The sequence below is a fragment of the Schistocerca americana genome, chromosome 1, assembly GCF_021461395.2.
Source record: "Schistocerca americana isolate TAMUIC-IGC-003095 chromosome 1, iqSchAmer2.1, whole genome shotgun sequence".
Classification (NCBI taxonomy): Eukaryota; Metazoa; Arthropoda; class Insecta; order Orthoptera; family Acrididae; genus Schistocerca; species Schistocerca americana.
Genome location: NC_060119.1, coordinates 465,319,902 through 465,337,985, shown reverse-complemented (window position 1 = coordinate 465,337,985; position 18,084 = coordinate 465,319,902). Strand labels below are relative to the sequence as shown.

At 39.1% G+C, this 18,084-nt stretch overlaps 1 protein-coding gene across 4 annotated transcripts in view; it reads left to right on the top strand.

The window, feature by feature from the left end:
• LOC124603490 (AP-1 complex subunit gamma-1) overlaps nucleotides 1-18,084 on the top strand; it is a 184,668-nt gene that overhangs the window by 79,700 nt on the left and 86,884 nt on the right. For all 4 annotated transcript variants that reach the window (XM_047136400.1, XM_047136399.1, XM_047136402.1 and 1 more), the window contains one exon: nucleotides 42-118. In XM_047136400.1, the coding sequence (XP_046992356.1) occupies nucleotides 42-118 (77 nt within the window). The remainder of the gene's footprint in view (nucleotides 1-41; nucleotides 119-18,084) is intronic.

Genomic DNA, 18,084 nt, shown 5'->3' with positions numbered 1-18,084 from the left:
AACCCAAAACTGCTCTCTCAAAACTGTTCTCTGTGTTTCAGGGGTGCTAATCACAGGAGTTACTCTCATAACAGAAATGTGTGAAAATAGTCCAGATACATTACAACATTTTAAAAAAGTAAGTGCTTCTCCATCTCTAATCCTGTTTATGTGTTACTTCTTTCTTTATAAGGGAATGAGTACCGAAAGCCTAAGATTGTTCAGATTTTTGTAGTCTTTGCTGTCTGTGTGCTACAAATCACCAGATCAGATCAAAGAACACTTCAAAAACTGTGACAGTTTATGTACATTGTTCCTTGCATTTATGACACTGTAATGACATATTAGCACACAAATTTTTATTATTTGCAAAATATTTTGAATGCTGTGTTGACTGTATTGTAAGACTGTCACTTGATTTGTAACACCAACACACTTTGTGTAATTGAACACAGCTTTTACAAATTTTCACAGAGCTTCTGTTGGTTGCTTTTTTATTTTAACATTTATTGATACAGTCAGATCATGTATGGAACTATTGTCCTTCATTCTTAAACGGCTGTATTCCAAAGAACTGCCGTTCGTATTAGTGTAACATTACTTGTGTGATTGGGTTGTTGGCATCCACTGTACAAAATCATTCTTGCGAGTCTTCAGTTGCAAAAGACATACACTTCAACTACAGAGGTTATCAGCCAATGGCTACATATATTATTGGCTAAACCATTTTTGACAGTTGTGTCCTTTGCAATATCCCAAAGAACTTCTTTGTCAATGGCTGCGTCAGTGTGTAGTTGGAGGATCTACTGAGGAGATGCATACTCCTACTACACACCGATGCAGCCATCAGCTAAGAAGTTGTTTGGGACATTGAGGGTGACAGAACTGTCAAAACATGTTTAGCCAATATACTGTATATGTGAGCACTGCTTGAGAACCTCCGTAGTCAAAGTTAGTGTGCTTACTGATCCTCTACGTCAGTGTGGGAAATGTGAGAAGATATGCCCTACTTCAGTGTGCGCAGTCTAACCCTTACACAGGCCCCTTCATGTGCATTCTGTCAGCAAGTGATGGGCAGTTGGAGTATTAGTTTATATTGTAACTGATGGTGAGACATGGTTGTACCATTCAACCTTGAAACAAATTGGGAGTGTGCATGGAGGGGTCTCCTCAGAACAAGTTTGTTGAGCAAAAATGAAAATACCATAGAGTATGTTCAAAATACAGTAGAGTATCAATTATCCGAAGTAATTGGGGGACATGGGTGCTCGGAAAACTAGTTTGTTCGGATAATCAAACTGTACATGTTTATTTGCCAAAAAGAAGTACTGTGCAGTAAATTTATTCATAAAAACAGGCATCTCTTTTAGTATTACAAAGTAACATACAAAGGCAACTTCAGTAGGAATATATAGTATGTGGCACAGTTTATTAAACAAAAATATATACATATTACATACGCATTTTGCATGAACAATATGCACAGTATACAAAATTAAAATTGGATGAAGTGGTTGAGATTCACCTTCTTCTAACCTTGTAACAATCTCGTACTTGTCCCTCATAGAAAGGACAACATGTTTATGTTTAAGCATTTTGTATCATCAAGTTCACTTCTTCACACAGCAGCACACAAATGGTCGTAACAGAGAACAGAAGGTGGCTGTTTGCACCATGAGAAGCTCTTCTTGGGGGGGCGCAATCCTTCAAACTGCGCGGAGTGGCACACCTCAACTCTAAGCTGGCGCAGCTGTTGCTGTGAACAGCTTTGATACTGCCGCTACTTCTACTGCCAGTGCCAAGCCGACAGAAGTGTGCTGATTGTTGAAACACAGTGACTGGTGGCTTGGCCAGTCAGCAGCGCTTTGTGAAGGCCCCATTAGAAGCAATGTTCTGCCAGCGGTGGCCCAGTGTGCTGTGGGGAAACTTGGTTTGGGCGTGAGGGGGATGATGGACGGTAGGGTGGGAGAGTAACAGGTGTGAGCGAGTACACAGTTCGGTTAAGCGGTCGTTTGGTTGACCGATGTTCGGATAATCGATGTTCTAATGTAATGGTATGGACATGCTTTGTGGCAGCTGGTCACATTGTTGCCACTGTTGTGGATGAAGATAAGATAGGAACTTCAGATTGGTTTATTTTTGAATTTAAATGCCAGTCTCTTCAAATACTTTAAGGAGAAATGCCCAAAACCAGATCTGCCCAGGATCTTGCTCCATCATAATAATGCATCAGATCCCCTCGTAGCTAAAACATTCTCTCTGCGTGAGGAGTCTCAGGTACATATATTTCCTTATCCATGCTATAGCTCTAAAAATAGCTCTGTAGGATAGTTCTCTGTTCCTCAAAGTGGTATAAACCACCCATGCTCATTGATTGGAAACACCAATAGCAGCTACATCTGTCTGTGATGTGTACAGTGGAACCTCGCATAGCAAGCATAATACGTTCCAGAATCTTACTCATAGTGTGAACACTCATTAAGCAGAACAATTTATGTGCTGCTACATGGGTAAAATAAGATAATGCATTCCATGCAGAAATGGTTGTAAAAGTTTTATGTTATTCATGCCATTTATTCAAAGAAAATTATTCATACAGGATTATGTACTTTATTATTCACAATATACACTGAGGAGCCAAAGAAACTGCTACACCCATCTAATATCGTGTAGGGCCCCTGCGAGCAGAATGCCGCAATATGACATGGCGTGGACTCAGGCCTGTGTCTGAAGTAGTGCTGGAAGGAATTCACACCATGAATCCTGCAGGGCTGTCAATAAATCTATAAGAGTATGAGGGGGTGGAGATCTCTTTTGAACAGTATGTTGCAAGGCATCCCAGATATACTCAATAATGTTCATATCTGGGGAGTTGGGTGGCCAGCAGATGTGTTTAAACTCACAAGAGTGTTCCTGGAGCCACTCTGTTGCAATTCTAGACATTTGGGGTATCACGTAGTCCTGCTGGAATTCCCAGAGTCCATCAGAATGCACAATGGACGTGAATGGATGCAGGTGATCAGACAGGATGCTTACGTATGTGTCACCTGTCAGTGTCATATCTGACATCATCATGGGTCACATATCATTCCAACTGCACATGTCCATGCCATTACAGAACCTCCACCAGCTTGAACAGTCCTATGCTGACATGCAGGGTCCACAGATTCATGAGGTTATCTCCATACCCATACATATCCATCCTCTCAATACAACTTTAAACAAGACTCATCGGACCAGGCAACATGTTTCCAGTGATCAACAGTCCAATGTTGCTGTTGGTGGGCCCAGGCGAGGTGTAAAGCTTTTGTCATGCAGTCATCAAGGATACATAAGTGGGCCTTCAGCTCCAAAAGCCCATATCGATGATGTTTCATTGAATGGTTCTCAAGCTGATACTTGCTGATGGCCCACCATTGAAATCTGCTGCAATTTGCAGAAAGGTTGCACTTTTGTCACATTGAATGACTCTTTGCAGTTGTTGTTGATCCTGTTCTTGCAGGATCTCTTTCTGGCTGCAGCGATGTCAGAGATTTGATGTTTTACCGGATTCCTGATTCGTGGTACACTTGTGAAATGGTCGTTCGGGAAAATCCCCACTTCGTCGCTACCTCGGAGATGCTTTGTCCCATCACTTGTGTGCTGAATGTAACATCACATTCAAACTCGCTTAAATCTTAATAACCTGCCGTTGTAGCAGCAGTAACAGATCTAACAACTGCCCCAGACACTTGTCATCTCATATAGGCATTGCCGATTGCAGCGCCGTATTCTGCCTGTTTTCATTTCTCTGTATTTGAATACACATGCCTACACCGGTTTATTTGGCACTTCAGTGTATAACTATGATTTTTTACTAAGATGCTGTCTGTAGTTATTTGTTTCAACCGTTGCTTCATTACTTGACAAAAATGCGACACAGCATTATCGTCAGAATTTGTAGTGTACATAGTCACTGCTTTATCGGAGTGATGATTTTCAATGTATGATGCATCCGATTCCCATGTCTCCAGCATTTCTCTTATTGCACCACAAGATTGCTGCTCTGCTGCTACCACCACCACCACCACCACCACCTCCTCCTCCTCCTCCTCCTCCTCCTCTGAACTCATCTCCACAACTTCCTGCTGTGAAACACACTGCAACTCCATAAAAGCTCTTCAGTGGTCATTTCTTGGCTGTTATCTTCCTCAAGCTCATCGATATAATTGTTATCCACTTATAGTCCCATGCTCTTGGCCAAAGACACAATCTCTCTGACCACAGGCTCCTCAGGTACCAACTCAATTGCTTCAGAGTCACATTTGACAATAACACTCTGGCCAAAGGTCCTTTCAAGCAGAAATGAAGTTCTCTTGGTAACCCCTACCCATTCCTCTTCGATCATCATACAGGCGATGATGTTGAAGTGATATTTCCAAAACTCTCTGAGAGTGAGATTGGTAGCTTCAGTCAACTCGAAGCAATGCTCGAAGAGTGCTTTAGTGTAGAGCTTCTTAAAGTTATAAATAATCTGCTGGCCCTTTGGCTGAAGTAACAGAGTGGTGTTGGGACACACAAATTGGATCTTGATAATTGATATTATTCAAGGAGGTGGTCTTGTAGGCCTGGAGAATGGGAAGGAGTGTTGTCCATAACAAGCAAGACATAGATTTGCAGATACTCCTCAAGCAAATATTTTTTCCCTGAAGGACCAAACACTTCATTGATGCAATCACAGAAATGATCACGTCTCACCCAAGCCTTGTTTTTGGATCTCCGTATCACATTTAATCTGCTCTTCTGGACTTTACATTTCTTGAAGGCTGATGGAGTTGCTTGCATTGACAAAGAATAGCAGTGTAAGACCGTCTTTCATTGGCTTTGACTGGGCAATGTCTTCTCCTCTGCTATTATAAATGTACGCTTCGGCGTCTTTTTCCAGAATAGACCCATCTCGTCACAATTTAGAACCTGTTACAGCAGATAACCCTCAAAATCCATGAGCTTTTTGAAGTTGCTGATGAAGTTCTCTGCTGCCTTTGTGTCGGAGTTGGCTGCTTCGTCGTGGATCTCAACACTGGATGCTGGTTCTTCGCTTAAACTTCTCGAACCGCCCATGGCTTCCTTTAAATACTTCTTCAGCCAGTTATGATACTGGCGTCGTCTTAATGAGGGCAGCGAAAATCATTCTTGCCTTCTCACAAATGATGTTCTTGTTAATAATGTTACCTTGCAATTCCTTTTCATTTATCAATATAAAGAGCAACCTTTCAACATTGTCCAGAATATGAAACAATTGATTAGATACTCTTGTCACTCCCTTTGAAGAATTTATCTCCTTAATCTTGTCCTTGTTCTTGAGGATAGTGCAAATAGTTGATGTAGATCGATTGTTTGTATGTGCTAAATCAGTAACGTTCACACCCTGTTCGCATTTTTTAATGATTTTAAGTTTTATTTCTAAAGTTATTTTCTTTCTCGTCGGGTTGTCTTCTTGTGACTATATCTTCCAAGACATTTCTATGAAGATTATTAAAATTTGCACACAGAAAAACACTGAACACAAGTTTAGATCACTAAATTGGTAACAGATAGAGCGCTAAACATAGACTGCAGTACATACTAAAGACATTGTTCATATGTCGCTGCTGACAATGAAAGGTTTTTATATTGTTGAATGTTTCCCATGCTGTGTGCAAACGGCTGGTATTCCACACTAAATTGTCATCACTCGTTCTGCAAAACATGGCTCTTTAAGCTAGTCATTTATTTAACGATTTCTTTTGCACATTATGGGAGGTGCTTGCTAAGTGAGGTTCCACTGTACCCAAAGTTTCCAGAAAGAAACCTACCATGAAGCATTCACGAAGTGGTTTGGACATTTGTGACAGTCCATAGAGCATTAAGGAAAGTACTTTAGAGTTTCAAAACGCAGTAATTTGGTCTAACCTCAAGATTTGGAGAATATTCGTCATGCAGTGGTCATGGACAGTTGAGAGTATGCTGATCACATATCAGTTAAAAAATCTTCATTGAAATTTATGTTTTTTTTTTAGTAATTTAGTAATGTGATAATGTGAGACCTGCAGAAGTATGCATTAGACATTTGGACTCTCATGGGAATTTTTCACTTTTCCTTTTTCATGAGAAAGCAATTTCAGGTGCATCATAATGTGCTTCTGATAATTTGACACAGTACCTCTCCTTGTCATGCCTGCAATAAGCAAGAAAATGCATTACTAGGCATAATTTCATTGTTAAGTATAATGCCTTGCATTCCTCTGAGTTCAAGAAGACTGGCACATTTTTCAGTTGCAAAAATTGTAGCCAGAGCTGAAAGGAGTGATAAGAGATGGAAACACACATTACTGTTTGGTTACTCATAAAGGCTAAAATGTGAAAATATAGTTTTTCGCATCACCACCACAGAGGATACCCAGTGATGACCTCTGGGTCATCAATAATTCCAGCCTTTTTGGACAACCAATTCCTGAGCCACCAATGTTCAAGTATGCTCCAGGTTTCCTTTCTGTCCTCCCCTCTGCCCACCTGAGGGGAAAAAGAAGGAAAAAAAAAAACTGTCAGCAAGACATTACTACCGTGCACTGTAGATCCGGGCACATGAATTCTTTGCAAAAGCAGTAAACTCTGGTCATGTATTGAAATATAAAGGCTGTTGTAATTAGCCTTTCATTATTACCCCACTTTTTTTGAGTACTGCAAGCAATCTTTGTGTAGTATGCATTAGTTATGAAGAATGTTTTAGCTGCCTTTTTGAATGGATGTGTTTTGGTAATGTGTCTTATTTTCCTGTGCAGTTTATTATACAACTTTATTCCCTGATAGAAAACAGTGTTTTGAGCTTTTTGTTTGTTTTTCCATGGAAAATGTAAGTTCGTACTGGATCTTGTTCCATGATTATGTGTATAACTCATAATTGAATATTTAGCGTGTAATCCCTGATAAGCACTAGATTGGTAGATGTACTCACTTGGTGCAGTGGGGATGCCCAGGTCTCTGAATAGCTCTTTACAGTAAGTCTGACTGCTTCCTCTAATTATTATTCGCATGGCTCTTTTCTGTAGTTTAAAAATTGTGTCCATGTTTCGTGCCTTCAGTCCCCAGAAAAGAATTACACAGTCACAAATTGAGTGTACACAGTCATAGTATGTCACCGCAAAACATGGGCTGTTGCAGACAGGTGATAAAACCCAAAGAGCAGAACATGCTACTCTGCACTCTGTTTGGAGTAAGACTGGAACCATTTGTTTGCTGTTCCTCTTACGCATTGTATTATGATCAGCAATGTCAAAAGCATTGGTCAAGTCTAAGAATATGTGTGAAATGCTATCATTCTTGTCAAGAGTTTCAAGTACCATTTTTGTGAACTTGGTAATGGCTAATATTGAACTTAACTCACTTAGGTAACCAAACTGTGCTCCGTTAAACAGGTTGTATTTATTCATGTAACTCATTAGTCTATCCTGTAATATAATAGATTCTCTTATTTTCGAGAAAGAGGCAGTAGTGAAACTGGTCTGAAGTTTTCAGTACTTTCTGCATTACCATTTTTTAGTAATGGTACAATTGAAAAAAATGCCAGAACTGAAGGATGCACATATTATGTTTGTTCATGGTGCTTGTGTGCTTGTATTCACTCATTCAGAAAAGCAAAAGGAACTTAATCTGTAGGTGCTGAGTTTTAAATTCTGTTTTGTTTCCTCGACTTCAAGTTCTGTTGTGCTTACTGTGTAGGCCATTTTCATTGCTGCGTGTGCGTTTGGGAGATTTTGCTGAAATTTCTCCACAACACCAAAAAATAGTCGTTCACAAAATATGCCAATTCCTGAGAGTTGTCTATTATCTTACCTCCATCTTTGGGAATTGTGTTATTAAGCGTGTGCCTGCCTTTCCCAATTTCTTGTCTTAAGACATCCCACATTACGTCACTTTTATTTTCTGTCCTAGATATTGTCATCAAATGATTTTTTGCTGCAAGCAATACTCTCCTATATTTGTATACCTGTAATAATAATCTAGGGACGATGGATTACTGCAGTGCTTTTTTTCAAGAATTGAGAAATTCTAAGTGTCTGAGAGGACTTTCTAACAGCTGCAGTTATTAATTTTTCCTACACCATCTTAAGCTCCTATCCCTTCAGCTTTGGCAGCTGGAACCTGTTGCTGGGAGACACAATAAAATTGTCAGATTGCTTCCACTTCCCACTAGCCTTCGTACCAACTGCCATTTCCCAAGCACCCCCGTCACTACTACCTTCTCCTAGCTCGATCTGTGTCTGGAGTGCACAGACCTACCTTTTGCTGCTCTTCTATCAATATATTTCTGCTGCTTATTTTGCAGTTCCAGGAGAGGGCCTCAATCCTCCCCATAGTTCTCCCCACAACATACTCCCTCCTCCCTCCTCCCCTCCCCTCCCCTCGCACTACTTACTTTCATACGATAACTCCCACAGATTCCACTCATGGTCAAATAAATATCTACAGCAAGGCAAAAACAATAAGTACCATATGCAAAACTAAATGGATATTATGAGAAGTAGTAAGTTTATATGCTATAAAAAGAATGCAGCCTCTGATGATGTGTACATGAGACATGTGTAAACAAAAATGTTAGACAGAAGTCACACTTAACAGAAACTCAAATCGCGAGATATTACCTAAATGCAACACACAAATGCCAGCATACACTGGAGTGAAGAGAAAAAAGATACACATGGGGATATTCCTAGCAAAAAGTATGTATAAATATACTAATGAATGTGCACAATTTGTTAAGAGCCTTTAGATGGGCATATAAACAAGTCAGATTTAAATGACAACTACCATGAAATCACTGTACGGGCAAACCTTCAATAAAATAACCACAGAAATGTATCTAGACTTCATGATTCAGTTATTTTGTTAGATATTGCTTAGACAGATGTCTTTTTTCCACATGTGTTCCAGAGCTCTATGTTCCTGGAGGTTTGCCCCTTTTCACTCTGAGTTTTTCAAAGTCCTTATAGCATGACATCAAAAAGAATCAAGGATGACATCAAAACAGTTCAGAAGTGAGCTGCCTGATTTGTTACCAGTAGGTTCAATCAACACGCAAGTGTCACGGAGATGCTTCATGAACTCGAGTGGGAATCTGGGGGGAAGACATTTTTCTTTTATGAAATTCTGTTGAGAAAATTTAGAAAACCGGCCCATGAAGCTGACTGCAGAATGATGTTACTGCTGCCCATGTGCATTTTGCCTAAGGACAACGAAAGTAAGAGAAATTAGGGCTCATACAGAGGCCTACAGACAGCCGTTTTTCCCTTGCTCTGTTTGCAAGTGGAACTGGGAGGGAAATTATTACAGTGGAACTTCAGTTTTACATTTTTCGTTATTCTACACCATGAATTCATAGACCCCATCAAAAAAGTAAAGTTTACCTTGATTCTACATTCTTACTCGACACCTTGCTTGACTTCGTCCTGTATTTGTCTTGTTGACATTTGATCTGACTGAACAAGTTGTAAGTGGCACAAAAGGCAGATGGTTTGCACTGTGGGTGGTGGTGAAGTTAATGAAATATTTTAGGCCATTACAGAGAGGAGAGATGTGAGAGAGGAAATACTAACATAATCCATGATCGGCATTACCAACACAACTTGCAATGTTTAACACCAGCACACAGTGATGATGGGTTGAGTATGTTTCACTCTACCTTTTGCGGAAACTGACATAATTGTGATGTGGTGGCACTGTGAAGGTGACCAGGAATGAGGCTATTGATTTGTCTATTGCTATAGTGTCAAGTTGATGTTTATGAAAGTGCTAGTGACAGGAGAACCTCAGTCGTAACAAGAACCCTTGGAGATATATGTTTGTGGTAGCGCAACATGCAAAATATTTGTGACAAGTAAGAATATGAATGTTATTGCTCATCTTTTCACTTGTGGCAATTTAAACTGTCCTCTTAGATTCCTGCTTAACCACACACCCAAAAATCACCACATATTTGGAAATAAATAATGAAGTATTTGTGACAAGAAACAATATGAATTTTATTATTGTTCATTTCACTCACAGGTAAGCTGTCCTCTTAGGTTCCTGCCTAACCACACACCCAGAAATGACCACACATTTGGAAATATTTATTTCACCCTTTGTTGTGTAATTAGACAGAAATATTAAATAATATCAAATATTGCAGAACATATCATATTACAATCATAACCAAGCTCCAAAATGTGATAACAGCGCTAAGTTGAAAAAAATTAGCATGCAGCGAGTTGTGAACTTATAACATCTAACTCAGCCAACAATGCATTATGCTACAGCTTACTCGTGTGAATTTTGTACTGTGCATTAGTTATCATAAAAGCTCGTGAAGCCTCATTGATGCCTTGTTAACTGACATTTAGTGATAAGTGTGACATATTTGTGATATATTCAATGGGCCGTTGCTTTAAAATGGCATAGTGAGCAAATACAACACACACTGCAAAGGAAATGAATAATCAAGATGCACACAGTTCACACAGGAGTCATTCGCAAGCGCTCACAGAAGTCGATATTCGAAATCCAACTAGTGACATCAGCACTGCAAAAAGGAGAGTGAGGTCTATTCAACCCAATTAAACTGCCATTGGCCACAGACAAAAGCACCCCCCCCCCCCCCTCCCACATCAGATTCCAACACCTTTCACAGTTTTTGGTTTAATTCACAATGATCATCAATTTTTATTGTTTGCCAGGTGAACGCAAATGAAAGATCTCTCAAACTCATGTTTTGAAGTAGAATTTGTAGTCGTAGCAAATCAGAAAGTAGCTGATTACCTTGTACCCAGATACCAGTTTCTATTTTTTGAAGAGTTATTTACTCTTACACATCTGTGATTTTTTAAGAACTGATGCAATTCATTACCACAAATTATTATATAAACGTTGCATTCTATATTTAATTTCCTTCACTTATACAGATTTTGTACAATGTGTTGGTGAGGATTATGATTTGTATCATATATGCCAATAACATATATTTTTGCTCGTATTTTGGGGATTTTAACATTTCCTAGATTGTGAATTTTCCTCGTTTTTTAGTCTTTTCAGTCTGGACTGCACAAAAACATAACATATGGGTTTCACTGTGGCAGTGGTAAAAGGTATCCTCCACCACGAACCTTGGTGGTAACTAGAAGAATATGTACATAGGCATTGATGTGGATGTTTCAGAAATTTGTTTTTCTGAGGGCATACAATGTTTACAAAAAAAATTATTATTAATTTCACTGTCCTTACAAAACTTGATTATGAATAAAGTATCTTCTGAAAGCAGTTTCATTATCTATTTTAGAGATGGAACTGTGGATAGGAACTAGCTTAGTACAGAAAGTCAAACAATGCCTATCTGTGGCTCAGCTTCTCCGCTATATGGTGAATAGCAATTTCCTTTTCATAATATCGTTAGTACAGAAAGTGTTTGTAGTTATGTCTAAGCTATTTTGATCTCATCCTCTAAATATTTTTGGATTCCCTTTTGACACATTATTTCCTCTTTGACTATATCTGCTGAAAACTGGAACCTTTTTGAAGTTAACTATTGCTGACTAATTGGCAGTTTCTCAGGTAGCTAATCAAGTTGTCTTGCAGTAGTTTCTTAAGATAAAAATAATTTAGGAGCAGGAGACCACTCACTGAATTGCAGAAGCATTGGGATGTCAACAGGCACACACAAAAGAGAAACAAAACTTGCTAGCTTTCAGGATAAATCCTTTGTTGAGCTTACACACATAAAGACTAAGTTGCAGTGGGGTGGGGTTGTAGCAAGTTAGGTTGTCGGGTAGGGTGGGTAGAGGGAGAGGGAGGCAAGAACAGGGGTTGGGAATGAGTAGCAAGCACCTCAGAGGGAGGTAGCAGTTTTGCTGGCTAATAATGTTGGAGAGAAGTATGGCAGGAACACAGGTTAGGCGTGTGATACCTGGGTATTGGAGCTGGTGATGTCTAGCGCATGAAGGAGGTGGCGTAGAAGCTGGGGCTGGAAAGGGGGGGGGGGGGGGGGTGACAAGACAGAGGCAGGAGGAAACAGTTGGAAAGAGGTTGTGGGGCAGTTAGATAGTGGAGATTGAGGCCGGGAGGGCGACGGGAGTGAAGGATGTGTTGGGAGGTTAACTCCCATCTGTGTAGTTCAGAAGAGCTGGTGCTAGTGGGTTGGACCCAGATGGTCTAGGTTGATGTCACTGGGTGGTCATCTTGCCACTTGCGAAAGCACCGTCATGTACAGACTCTGCTGCCAATCATTGCACAGCTTTTTATGTCAGTTTGACAACCAACCAACTGTAGCAAGGCTACAGTATGGTCATGGCCATTTATTTTGGTGGGCAGTTGGTTGGTTGTCAAACTGACATAAAAAGCTGTGCAATGATTGGCAGTGGAGTCAGTAGATGACGGTGCTTTCACAAGTGGCATTGTCACTGATGGGATAGGATAAGCCTGTGACAGGACTGGAGTAGGAAGTCCTGGGAGGGTTGACTGGAGAAAGGTTATCGCTCTATGTTTTAGTTCATTTTAGTCCTTCAGCCAACTGCACATTTATGTTCATATTTAAATCATTGGCTGTCTAGGAGAAACCTTTGTTAAAGATAAGTATGCTTGGTGCACATCTGAAATCTATGATAACATCAGTGGAAGACAATGGTGTGTTGTATGTTGGTTACAGGAGTCAGTGTGTTTATAAGCAAATATGTAATTGTTTCCAAATAAAAAATACGATCTTGTTACAAAAATGTTAACAAGTGAATACCAAATTTCAGTAGTGTATTTAGTGATTTATGTTAACATATATTTGCATCTGGCCGCTGTGGCCGAGTGGTTCTAGGCGCTTCAGTCTGGAACCGCGCTGCTGCTACGGTTGCAGGTTCGAATCCTGTCTCAAGCATGAATGTGTGTGATGTCCTTGGGTTAGTTAGATTTAAGTAGTTTCTAAGTCTAGGGGACTGATGACCTCAATGTTAAGTCCCATAGCGCTTGGAGCCTGTAATGATCCTAAGTATGAGATTAAAACGGGTAACAAGCAGCTGTTAGCACTGGAATGACTTGAGCTGTGGGAGTGTGTTGCCATTAGTCCTGATTGTGAACTATTAATGTGAACTGTGGTAGGATTTTCCCTCGTGATGAACACCACAGTTATGTATGTTACCTCAGCATTTTGATTATTGTTGCACTGGTTTCGTACAGTAACTAAACTCCAGTTTCTCTAAAATCATGACTCGGTTTATAACTCCTTGGGCCGTCAGAAGAGTATATGGCACTTGAAACCAGTATGAATTTTCAGTATACCATCACAATTTGGGTGCAGTAGGCTCGGCATTTTGTTGTTTGTGAACATATGTTACTGTGTCATAGGAGGACTAAACTAAACAGAAAAAATAAAAAATATTAGGTTTCTACGGCTGTGTTTATGTAGAAATGAAAAGATCAACATAAGGTAGGCAGAGATGTAGGACAATGTCAAGCCAATTGAAAGACTAATGGTTTAAGATGATTCTTTGTCAGTGTAACTGTCCATGGGAAAACACAGTGAGATTCCTGGGTATCCCTTTTTTAATGACACTCATGTCTGTGATTCAGGCATTTTAAAAAGAAACTTGATCTGTAAATATTTAGCCACTTCTGTCTATCTGCTTCGATCAGTAATTGTCTTTTGTTCTTGTCTGGCGCACTTGCTGTGCCTCCAAGGAAGTAACGTTGAATGCTGCAGCTGTTATTTCATTTATAGATGGCATGCAGTTAATTGTCTTCTAGGAGTATGACTGTACTGTATACAGAATATCAATCTTGGGAGTTGAAACATAGATATTTAAACATAAGCAGTAAAGTCCCTGATTAAGACAAAATACTGATCTTTGATATTGGCAAAGAGAGAGAGAGCGAGAGAGAGGGAGGGAGAGAGAGAGAGATATGGGCTACTTTTTACCACCATGAATAATTCTTTCATCGTTTAAAGAATGTTTTTTAACATAACTCATAATGGTAACAGTGCAAGTTGTCAGATGTGGCCATTGGTTGGAGGGCTATTGTTGGAGCTAAGCATAGACTAATGCTACCGTATTTACTCGAATCTAAGCCGCACGTTTTTTCCAGTTTTTGTAATCCAGAAAACCACCTGCGGCTTAGAATCGAGTGCAAAGTAAGCAGAAGTTCTGAAAAATGTTGGTAGTTGCCGCCACAACTAACTTCTGCCGTCGAATATATGTAGCGCTACACAGGCTTGCTTTGCAGGCGCCAAGATAAATACTGGCGCCAAAACCTCTGCGTCAGTAAAAAAAAAGAAAAAGGTGGAAGACGAGCTTTTTTCTCCGCCCCAAGTTTCGACCACTGCATTTTCGAACGTTATCCAACGAAGTAAATACAAATTCTGTATTGTTCATCTGCGAATGTAGCAGCATTTCAGTGTACTACAAAAATCCGACTGGCAAGACTGTTTGGGGTTTTTGTCAATATGGCCAACTCTACATACTGAATTTTTTTCTACCTGTAAGAAGAGATGGTTGCTAATAGGAACTTCTATGAATTGTAAATCACATGCAGTATTCTCTTCATGATAAGTGTAATACGAATATAAACATTTTGCCATGTATTCTTTCGTGTTTGCAGCTATCTCATTTAAATCCTGTCTGCCTGATAAACTGCGAAACTAGAATGAGACAACAGCAAACGCGGAAGAATATACATATCATGTCATGTTTATATTTGTATTATTCTTATGCCTAATAGTGATAGTCAGAAATGAAGCAAGGCAATTGACTAGATTTTAAATCTAAGATAACTCTAATTTCTGTGCAGAATGTAATGTACTAAAGAAGCGTCTGCTAAGATTTTCAAATGGAGAGCTATTTTCGCTAAAACTCTCGTTCAGAACATCTATCATACGCATTCTATTATTTGGTTCTTGTTGATCATTATCAAAGAAAGCAGCAGTGTGAGTAACAACAAATAGCAGTCTCTTGCCATTGTTTCGCTAATGAGACAATCCCCCCCCCCCACCCAATTAATTGTAAGCAGCGGTAGCGCGCACAAAAGCAAGCCGTGCCGCGAGCGGCGACAGGCCATAAACACTCATTATCAGAATGCGACGAACAATGCATGACACAGTACAATAATGCATTTTCAGCTTAGAGCGACATAAACACCTATAACAGAGAGAACGGCACTTATGAGATCAAAGAAAAATAAGCAATCATTTCAAACGCCTTAAACAAGTTCTATTTAAAGAATGTAATCACATTATTGGTACTCTCTCTCCAAAGTTACAAAAATAAATAAATAAACAAATGCTCTTAAGTATTTGAGCTACATAGCCACTTCACAAGTGTCTGAAATCAGAAACATTGTCTTTGTCTACAACACAATAGACTGAAGGTGAATCTTTCCTAAAAAAACTGTTTGCTTTACTGCCTGTAGACCAAAAAATTGTAATTGTAATAATTTCATTATTTATTGAGTTGTAAGTATGATATTAGACGCATTTGGATATATTTGTATGTTGCATTTTACACCATTCCGTAAACTCATCATTTAGCATTGATATTTTGCGGTCAGTTATGTGCTGTTGGTGTATGTCAATAATGAAATCGAAATCAGCATTGACAATTTACCATCATTTGACCCCCAGAAGTCCCATGGGAAATATATATCAAAATTACAGAAGTATTATGGCATGAGAGGACTGTCATTTGCAATTATTTATTTATCAAATCGTGCTCTTAAGATGATGATCCAAGATTTGCCATTTGCTGGCATTTCTTCACATATTTTTTGGCATACAAGGTTTTACTTACAGTAGGAAGATGCATTTTATCACATTGATGTGCATTATGCTCTTACAGTCAAGGAGTTTAGTGATTGCATTCCAGATTGCTGATAGTTTGCTCATGGACTAAAGTTTCATTTTGAATTGGTGAACACTATGATGATTTGAAAAGTGGCATAGAACTCTGTGACTAATACAGGGTGTCCCATAAAGAATGACCTGAAATTAAATAGAATTATTTATTAGGAAGAAGGCCTAACTAAATTACTCAAAAAAGACAGAAGTTAATAAAAATCCATCATAAATGTTCAATATGTCCTCCATTGGATGCACAGATGACATCTAGCCGATAGCCAAATTCATCCCGAACTGAGTGTAAGGTGTCTTCTGTCATTGAAGCTACAGCAGCTGATATTTTGGTTTTTAGTTCATCGATGTCACGAGGTAAGGGAGGATCATAAACACATTGTTTAACATATCCCCACAGGAAGAAATCACATGGTGTTAAGTCAAAAAACTCCTCAAAAAAGAAGGGTCCATAAACCTTGCTTTGCTAAACAGCACAAAAAACATTTACTTTTGGTGAATCACATTTGTGTTCAATTGTTTCATGAGGATTTTCAAGCCCCCATATACACACATTATGACGGTGATCATTACCACTAATATGGAATGTTGCCTCATCGCGGAATATCAGTTGTGACATAAAAGTGTCATCTTCCATGTCCTCTAGAACAGCATTGCTAAAGTCTACTCGCTTCACTTTGTCAGTACCTCGAAGAGCTTTTACCGGTTGTAATCAGTATGGTTTGAGGGCTAAACGACACCGTAACACATGCCGCACTGTCATGCGTGGTAACGCAAGTTCTCGGCTAGCATGATGCGTAGTCTTGCAGGGGCTCAGCTCAAATGCTCATCGGATTTGTTCCACTGTTTGTTCAGGAATGCATGGCCGGCCAGGACTTTTGCCTTTACAGAGGCACTCTGTTTCTTCAAACTGTTTATACCACCGTCGAATGAGCTTTGGTGATGGTGGCTTAGCACGAAATCGAATATGAAACACCTGTTGAACAGCGATCACTGATTGAGTATGACTAAATCAATAACACAATACGCCTTCTGTTGCACGGATGCCATATTGCGCGAGACTGGCAGCACACTCCAGGTCAGCACTCGTAGCCATATCTAGCAGATTTTTTCTGAAACTCTAGACCATGCCGATTACATCTAGCACTGTTTCAGTTACCTAGTGACATTTGTCTCAATATTATTACAAGTTAAAATCGGGTCATTCTGTTTGGGACACCCTGTAGTTTCCTGCACCATGTGGTAGGAACAGCTTGTTTTAAATCGGCTCAAATAAATGCAGGGTTGTAATGTAGAATGATTTTTTAAAGTCATATTTTTCTTCAATTCTGGAAAGTACTAAACTAAACTATATTTTCACATAATTTACCATATCATCAATGAGAAGTTGACAGAAGACTTTCATATACAAGTTGGCTATAAATATAAACATACATTGAAGATGATTGTACACTCTTTACGGTACTTGAGTTGTAGTTTCTGGCTGTGTGTATGTGCTGTAGATGTTTATTTTAATGAAGTATCAAATTGTAAAAGCCCATAGAAGATTGGCTAACAAATAATTTTATCACTGTCAAAGCTTTTACTTTTTCTGTATTTAATCTGGGTTTTTCATCTCTCAACAAAGCTTTAATTACTGAAAATGCTTTTTTGATAGAACCAAGAACATGATATAGCTAGTGAAAACTCAACCATACTTCTAATATGTTTTTAGACACACTTTCTCATTGTGAAAATAACTAAAACCTTCTCGCCATTTTTCACCGACACTGACATTTGGTTTCATATTTGAGTCCAGCTGTTAACCTCCACAATATTTACTTACACATCAGTACTCACCCAACAGTTTTCCTTCATCCACAGTGAAGTTCGCAACAGTAGATTTTACAAATCTATACAATTCTTTAACACTAATCAAGCTGACAGTTTTACTTTTTGTGACCACTCTGTTGGCTGAAGGGGTTCCAGAAATGGTTCAAACCCTTCATGAATATATCCATTGCACAAGATACAGAAAGCTGTATTGATATCATTAAACTGATCAACTGTCGTTAGCCCCTCACTTTCAAACTTGTGATGTTGCTGTTTGACTGCATATATCAAAAATCTTCCACATTATTTGACTTCTAATTTGTTAAGCAAGATATTTATTTTGTATGCAGCCTCAGTTATAGTTACATTTTGTTTCTCATTGTGCAGGATACTTTTGGAGGAAATACTTAATGTGATTGAAA